Source organism: Chanos chanos, chromosome 2, assembly GCF_902362185.1.
Source record: "Chanos chanos chromosome 2, fChaCha1.1, whole genome shotgun sequence".
In the NCBI taxonomy this organism is placed as follows: Eukaryota; Metazoa; Chordata; class Actinopteri; order Gonorynchiformes; family Chanidae; genus Chanos; species Chanos chanos.
The window spans coordinates 58,952,737-58,961,679 of record NC_044496.1 but is presented as its reverse complement, the minus strand read 5'-3'; the positions used below and the strand labels follow the sequence as shown (position 1 = coordinate 58,961,679).

Sequence of the window (8,943 nt, the reverse complement as noted above, 5' to 3'; positions counted from 1 at the left end):
ATACATACACACACACACACACACACACACACACACACACACATGTATGCACACAGACACACAGACACACACACACACACACACAGACACATGTATGCACACGCGCACACAGACACACACACACATACACAGACACACACACACACACACACACAGACACATGTATGCACACACGTGGACAGACACACACACACACACACACACACAGACACATGTATGCACACGCGCGCACAGACACACACACACACACACACACACACGCAGAGTGTGCGTACCAGCAGTGATGAGGAAGGCTCCACCGGTCCTGTAAAGTTTGTGACTGAAGAAAGGAACGGCACACACTAACAGGAACCCGCCGGTCAGAGCAGCCACCACCGCCAGGACCGTAAACACGGTCCAGAACCCGCGGAACACTGCACAGCAAACAGGGTCAGCTCGTCAGTCACCTCTGTGCACACGCACACACAGATACACATCGACTCACACGGTTCATTTTAAACGGAGAAATGCCACTCAACATCAAGAATCAAAGGTTTGTCCCACTGTTTCTGAGAGACTACTGTCTTTGTAAGAGTAAGACAGAAAAATGGCGCCGAGTAATTACCCATAATTCTTCAACTGTGGTCCATTTTGGTCAGGGAAAATTTAGCATTTAGCATCTAACATTTTTTTTTATAAAAATGAACTGCTATGGTTTATCTCTCCACTCTGTAGACACACATCCTAATAGTGGCAAAAGTTGTTTTTACATTCATATGAAATATGAGCTGTTTGGAAATGATACACAATAAACATACTCTCAATTTAATTCATATTTACCTTGATTTTTCCTCTTTTTATCGCCCCCTATCCAGGGCGTAGGTTTGGTCTCAACATTGGTAGGGACGCAAACTAATGCTAAATGACATTTTAATCATTTGAATTAAAATTATTTCCAGGGACAATTCGGTATTCGGTGGGTATTGGTAGGGACATGTCCCTACCGTCCCTACCTAATTCTATCCCCTTGCCCCCTGTGGAGGTCACTCTTTTCTCCAGACATGTGTTCCCCTGTTGAGTGGCTGTTGCTATGGTTACCAAGTATACAAACCCTAAAACATGATCCCAGAATTCTATTTTTGTACAGTGTGGTGGAAATGACAGTGAACCCAAGGGACCGGGATTCATTTTATGAACAATACAAGAAAATGTGAAGAAATATTACAATACATAATATATTTCATTAAAATAGAAATAAATGTTTAGTTTGTATTTGAACTCAACATTATATCAGTGTTAAACTCAAAATGAAGCAGGGTTGAAGGTCCAAAGTCCAGTTTAGGGACAAAGGCAATATAGTGAAAACCATACATAAAAGGCCTCTTATTATATAGTAAAATTATTGACTGAGCTATTATTTATTTTTTATAAGTTCCTGTAGGTGTGAAGTAAATGTGACAAAAATAGAAATGTAGAAATGTTCTTTTGTTTGTCCTATTTCTCCCAGGGACACAAAAATTACCATAATTGAAGAATCACCCTTATGTAGGAAAATGTTCTTAGTGTTATTTATGTAGGAAAATGGCATAGAGTTTTTAGTGTTATTTATGTAGGAAAACAGCATTGAGTTCTTGGTGTTATTTGTGTAGGAAATTAGCATTGAGTTCTTAGTGTTATTTATATAGGAAAATAGCATTGAGTTTTTAGTGTAATTTATATAGGAAAATGGTGTTGAGTTCTTAGAGTTAATTATGTGGGAAAATGGTGTTGAGTTCTTAGTGTTATTTATATAGGAAAATAGCATTGAGTTTTTAGTGTAATTTATATAGGAAATAGCATTGAGTAGGAAAATAGCATTGAGTTTTTAGTGTTATTTATGTAGGAAAATGGTGTTGAGTTCTTAGAGTTAATTATGTGGGAAAATGGTGTTGAGTTCTTAGTGTTATTTATATAGGAAAATAGCATTGAGTTCTTAGTGTTAATTATGTAGGAAAATGGTGTTGAGTTCTTAGTGTTATTTATGTGGGAGATTAAATAAAACAAAATAAAATAAAATAAAATAAAATTCAATGGGCTATCATAACAATATATGACAAGCTCTGACCTTTGAAAAACAACCAATTTTTGGACCTCCTATGAGTTTTATTTTTTGAAATTGAGTTCAAATTTATGAGTTTAAGTTCAAAGTTATGTTCCAAGGCCCTGTTCAGTGTTGTCCTCTCAACACATAAATTAGAATATCTGTTGAATTGTACATAGAATGTGTTCTGCAAATTGTGGGTTAAATTACAGGTATGTTGTTTTGAACCTTGTGGGTCTCTCACCTGCTGTGGCATCGTACATGGGATGGGGAACTGGGCCCACGGCCACTGGGAGCGGGAAGAGGTATCCGTGCGTACAGATCTTCTGCACTGGCTGGTTTGCTGTGATGAACAATGGAAACAGGGCAGTATTGGGAAACATTCAGTGCAGCATGTCCAGTGTAAGATTTCCTCTAAACCGCCATCCCCCACACATTTTACATAGCACATAAAACACACATGAAACACACATAAAACACACATGAAACACACATAAAACACACATGAAACACACATAAAACACACATGAAACAAAGAGAAAATAGTAAACTCCTTCAAGCTAACTGTGCTTGTCATTTGAGGTTGTGTTGTCATGGCCCAAGTCAAGCACTGATCAGCTTAGAGCAGAGGCCTATATTACTCACTGAAGAGAACAGCCTACAGTACAGGTCTATATTACTCACTGAAGAGAACAGCCCACAGTACAGGTCTATATTACTCACTGAAGAGAACAGCCCACAGTACAGGTCTATATTACTCACTGAAGAGAACAGCCCACAGTACAGGCCTGTATTACTCACTGAAGAGAACAGCCCAGACAACATGAAACGAGGGATCAGCTGGGAAGAGACAGCGCCAGAAGAAACCTTCATGGTGTAAAATGACAGAGGGCGTGGCAGGCTCCTGTGTCAGCTCCACTGCCTGTGAGCGATGGACAGAGAGAAAGAGAAAGAGAGGAAGAAAGAGAAAGAGAGAGTACGTCCTGAGTGTTGTTCAGGTTGTTTCGCTGGACTGCATGAAAGATTGATTCATTTTCCATTTTCTCACTGCTCATGATTCTCATGTTTGATGTGTTAAGTCTGTGAGAAGAACTCTAACTCTCTGGCACTGCTATGGCAGGGCAGCTTTCCCACAGCCAACACACTCCCTCTCACTGAAGCCCCGCTTTTCAACCAATGACGTGCACTTTTTTGGATGGGTACACTGGAGAACTGAATTTGGGATGTGCCAAATGTTGGCTCTTAAGAACAAAAGTGGAAATAATTTGTGGTCTGTGGCCTTTTAAACACACATATGAAATGATTCACCACATTCAGTGCTGTCATAAAAATGATTGATGGTGCAGAATTCAGTTTGGTGTGGTGTGTGTGTGTGTGTGTGTGTGTGTGTGTGTGTGTCTGTGTGCGTGTGACAGAGAGAGAGAGAGAGAGAGAGAGAGAGATGTTTTTTTCCATCCATGACATGAGAGGCACTTTACTGTAGAATGATGTCTGTACTATGAGCTGCTGATTCAGACGTTGTGTCGCTGGTACTCTGCTGAGTGCTGAATGATGTTTTCTGTTTGTCTTTAGTCAGTTTGTTTTTTATATAGAACAGTCTTTAGTCAGTTTGTTTTTTATATAGAATAGTCTTTAGTCAGTTTGTTTTTTATATAGAATAGTCTTTAGTCCGTTTGGATGGTATATAGAATAATCTTTAGTCAGTTTGTTTTTTATATAGAAAAGTCTTTAGTCAGTTTGGATGTTATATAGAATAGTCTTTAGTCAGTTTGGATGTTATATAGAATAGTCTTTAGTCAGTTTGGCTGTTGTATAGAACTGTCCAGGAGTCTGTTGGAATAGGTCATAGTGGATATATTGGGGGCACTGGTGAATGCTAAACCACTGGTCAATTTGACTGTCATAGAAGTGCGCCTGTGTACTGCAGGATTAACAGAGAGAGCAGGAGCTCCTGTGTTTATGAGAGGAGCTGTTTGAGCTCCCCGGCCCTGTGCCCTGTCTGCCTGTCCACAGCTGTGACTGCTCCTGACAACTGTGCACTCGCTCAGGGAGATGATTAAAACACACACACTGCATTCCCTCAGGCTGTAGAATCTTATCAAACCTCCTCTAGTACTGAGAAGATGGCGCATTGCCAATCTACTGCAATGCCAACATGTCATTTATTCCTAAAGCTTCCGTCATGAATGACTCCATTACTAAAACATTATATTTCCTTTAGAAATAGCTTCATTTTTACACAGTTACATTTCCTTTATAAATAGCTACATTTTTAGACAGTTACATTTCCTTTATAAATAGCTACATTGTGAAACTGCGACATTTCTTTCAGAAATAGCTACATTGTTAAACTGTTACATTTCCTTTGTAAATGGCTGCATTGCTTAAGTGTTACATTTCATTTATAAATAGCTACATTGTTTTGGTAAAATAAACATTTGGATTGATAGTACTGGTCAGTAATATTACTAAAGAAATGAACTTCTCTGAAACACTATGTCCCCGTGCCTGTAATATGCTCAGAGGTGAAAAGACCACTGTTCCACACGGGACACTGTTAACGTCTCAGTCTGCTTGTTACTAGTTCAGCATATGACTTGACTGTGTGTAGAATAAGAGCAGTTATGTTTCTGACAGGTCATGGCCACGCAGGACCTTAACGCAGCGTTGCAGCCCACAGTGCCTCTGTGCCATTTCAGCCAGTCTGTAGAGCACCGGCCGAGAGAGGATATCGACAGGAAAGACTCACCTCACTCCCGTTGCCTGGGCTCTGGGTACCTGTGAAGTTGTGTGTTGTTTCTGGTTGGCCAACAACCCCACAATCATCGCTTGCCAGCAGCCAGTAGTCTGTTCCAAATGCTACCAGGAAGCACAGTACTCCCAAAACTCCCACAATGCCACCCACCAGGGCAGCCACCCCAGTCCTCATCTTGGCCACAGCCTGGGGAACTGAGCCTCTCCGGCTCGGGGCAGGGGCAGTGAGAGGGGAGGGGTGGGGGAGGGGCCGGGAGGGGTGGGGTGCAGTAGGGGGGCTGTGGGCTATTTTAGAGCACAGGGTACCCTGGTCAGGCCACCAGGCCCTGGTGTGTGTTACCCCAGGCTTCTGAGACTTTTGCATACTCAAACAGGCTGAGGGAGGAGTGTGTGTCTGATAGTGAACTGGTGCCTATGACAGCACTAAACATGTCACTGCTCTAAGCATATGTGTATGGTGTATGTGTGTGTGTGTGTGTGTGTGTGTGTGTGTGTGTGTGCAGTGCATGCATGCGTGTGTCTGTTTTGCTGGTTTCGGAATGTTGCCATCCCTAGGAGCTTGTGTTTTCTGATTCGAGTTATTTAGCCTGTTGGTGTTACCCTGAGTGGAGGAGGAAAATGAATTAGCTGGTGACTGTGAATTGCCCTTTCCACATCCTCTGCATTCTTCACCTCTGTGTGTGTGTGTGTGTGTGTGTGTGTGTGGGTGCGTGCGTGTGTGTGTGTGTGTGCGTGTGTGTGTGTGCGTGTGTGTGTGTGTATGTGTGTGTGTGCGTGCGTGCGTGTGTGTGTGTGTGTGCGTGGGTGCGTGCGTGCGTGTCTGTGTGTGTGTGTGTGTGTGTGTGCGTGTGTGTGTGTACGTGCCTGTGTGTGTGTGTGTGTGTGCGCGTGTGTGTGTACGTGCCTGTGTGTGTGTGTGTGTGTGTGTGTGTGTGTGTGTGTGTGTGTGTGTCTGTGTGCGTGTGTGTGTGCGTGTGTGTGTGCGTGTGCGTGTGTGCGTGCGTGTGTTATGCGTTAATACTGTGTTATTATTCCAGCATATGGTGGGGACTCATATTACCACAGACCCTAACCCTAGTGTTGAGCTCTCTGTGCTCTAGAGGGCTCCACAGTCACTCCTGATTCTGGCCATTTCTATCTCTTTCTGTCTAAACTCTTCTGAATGCTTTTGAATGGAACACTGAGAGTATTATGACATCACAGCCTTTGGATGGAACTTGGGGAGTATTATGACATCACATGGTATGGCATGAAGAGGTTGGGTAATAAGGATATGAACAGAGGCAGCTCAAGCGAATGATAACACTGGCACACAGAGAGCGGTAAAGTTCATTTGTAAAGAGGTGAAACATACGATTCCTTTGAGATTCAGTCTGTGGTAAAATATCCCACTCCAGTGCCAATCATACACACAGGGCCAAGCAGTCGACTGTAAATAACACATCAAACAGCTCCTAGGCTTATTCCCATACATTTTAATATGATAATGTTCTATTCCAACTGATTTTCTCACAGCCACGGTTCACGTCAGCACAATAAAACTCATACATTCCTCTAGAATTCTGTGGGCTTTTTTTTTTTTTGTATATTTGTTTGTTTTTATTTTCAAAACTGAACCAATATTTTGAGCAGCAATAACTTAATGCTATGGGTTAAGTTGAGGTTTCCATAGTTTGTCTAAGACTTGTCTCTGATCCACAGCTACTTCTCCTTCTCCAGGACAAAGCTCAGTTTCTTGGGCATTTTGCTGGTGTTGACTCTGTGGGCGTGGCTGTGGGCGTGGCTGTGGTCAGGCCGTGGGACGGGTGCAGGACTCCTGGCCTGGTGCAGCTGGGCTGGGCCATTGAGGTTGACCCCTGTGGGTTCCTGGGGCTGAGGGAGAGCAGATCCAGGTCTGTCCCCCACTGTCCAGGATAAAGATCAGTTACTGACCAAACCAATGCGTTTGTGAACGTTACAGGACAATGTGTAGATAGATGACGCAGCTTTGACATGTGCACAACAGCTCATTCACAGACCTGAGTTCAGTTAGCACTCTCTGTGTGTGAATGACCAGCCATTTCCTTACATGCCTCATTCACAGATCTGGGTTCAGTTAGCGTTCTCTGTGTGTGAATGACCAGCCATTTCCTTACATTCCTCATTCACAGATCTGGGTTCAGTTAGCACTCTCTGTGTGTGAATGACCAGCCATTTCCTTACATTCCTCATTCACAGACCTGAGTTCAGTTAGCACTCTCTGTGTGTGAATGACCAGCCATTTCCTTACATGCCTCATTCACAGATCTGGGTTCAGTTAGCACTCTCTGTGTGTGAATGACCAGCCATTTCCTTACATGCCTCATTCACAGATCTGGGTTCAGTTAGCGTTCTCTGTGTGTGAATGACCAGCCATTTCCTTACATGCCTCATTCACAGATCTGGGTTCAGTTAGCACTCTCTGTGTGTGAATGACCAGCCATTTCCTTACATGCCTCATTCACAGATCTGGGTTCAGTTAGCGTTCTCTGTGTGTGAATGACCAGCCATTTCCTTACATGCCTCATTCACAGATCTGGGTTCAGTTAGCGTTCTCTGTGTGTGAATGACCAGCCATTTCCTTACATGCCTCATTCACAGATCTGGGTTCAGTTAGCACTCTCTGTGTGTGAATGACCAGCCATTTCCTTACATTCCTCATTCACAGATCTGGGTTCAGTTAGCGTTCTCTGTGTGTGAATGACCAGCCATTTCCTTACATTCCTCATTCACAGACCTGGGTTCAGTTAGCACTCTCTGTGTGTGAATGACCAGCCATTTCCTTACATTCCTCATTCACAGATCTGGGTTCAGTTAGCGTTCTCTGTGTGTGAATGACCAGCCATTTCCTTACATTCCTCATTCACAGACCTGGGTTCAGTTAGCACTCTCTGTGTGTGAATGACCAGCCATTTCCTTACATTCCTCATTCACAGATCTGGGTTCAGTTAGCACTCTCTGTGTGTGAATGACCAGCCATTTCCTTACATTCCTCATTCACAGATCTGGGTTCAGTTAGCGTTCTCTGTGTGTGAATGACCAGCCATTTCCTTACATTCCTCATTCACAGACCTGGGTTCAGTTAGCGTTCTCTGTGTGTGAATGACCAGCCATTTCCTTACATTCCTCATTCACAGATCTGGGTTCAGTTAGCGTTCTCTGTGTGTGAATGACCAGCCATTTCCTTACATTCCTCATTCACAGACCTGGGTTCAGTTAGCGTTCTCTGTGTGTGAATGACCAGCCATTTCCTTACATTCCTCATTCACAGACCTGGGTTCAGTTAGCACTCTCTGTGTGTGAATGACCAGCCATTTCCTTACATTCCTCATTCACAGACCTGGGTTCAGTTAGCGTTCTCTGTGTGTGAATGACCAGCCATTTCCTTACATTCCTCATTCACAGACCTGGGTTCAGTTAGCGTTCTCTGTGTGTGAATGACCAGCCATTTCCTTACATTCCTCTGCATTCATTGTCCTGTTACTGTCCACTCACTTCATTGACAGGATACAAGGCAGCTTTAATGGACACTCTCTGAGGCATTCATGCCGTTGTGTTTGGTGTTCAGTGAGTTTGGTGATTGGTGTGTTTGGTGTTTGTTGTGTTGGCTGTATTAGGTGTGGTTGGTGTTCGGTGTGTATGGTGTTTGTTGTGTTGGGTGTGTTAGGTGTTCAGTGTTTTTGGTGTTAGGTGTGGTTGGTGTTTGTTGTGTTTGGTGTTTGTTGTGTTGGGTATGTTAGGTGTGGTTGGTGTGTTTGGTGTCATTCACATCTCCCTCTTTAACCCAGGTCTGCCTGGTATATCTCCTTAAATGGCACTTCTTGACAAATCTAGTCAAACCTTTTGTGAATTTGTGCATTGATAAGGTATATTTTGATACTGTATATTTAGCAGACGTACCTGTGAGTGATGTAGACAGAGATGTGTGTGTATTTCTACTGTCTTCACCATCCAACTGTTGGAGGAGAAAGTGTTAAATAAATGCACCAAATTTCCATGATATGTATTTAGTTCTTGCAGCCACAGGCTTGCAAAGCACTCAGTCATTTGAGCTGTGAGATCTGACAGGGTGGGGGGGCAGGGGGGGGGTTGGAATGTGAGGCTGTTAGAGG

The 8,943-nt window shown here is 43.3% G+C and overlaps 1 protein-coding gene across 1 annotated transcript in view; it reads right to left on the bottom strand.

Annotated features, from left to right (window-relative positions):
- The window catches only part of LOC115806170 (transmembrane protein 182-like), a 7,406-nt gene extending 2,418 nt beyond the window's left edge, over positions 1 to 4,988 (bottom strand). The window contains exons 1-4 of the mRNA XM_030766922.1: positions 4,809 to 4,988; positions 2,861 to 2,981; positions 2,304 to 2,402; positions 276 to 413 (exon numbers count right to left, since the gene is read on the bottom strand). Coding sequence (XP_030622782.1) covers positions 276 to 413; positions 2,304 to 2,402; positions 2,861 to 2,981; positions 4,809 to 4,988 — 538 coding nt within the window. The remainder of the gene's footprint in view (positions 1 to 275; positions 414 to 2,303; positions 2,403 to 2,860; positions 2,982 to 4,808) is intronic.
- Positions 4,989 to 8,943: the final 3,955 nt, after the last annotated feature.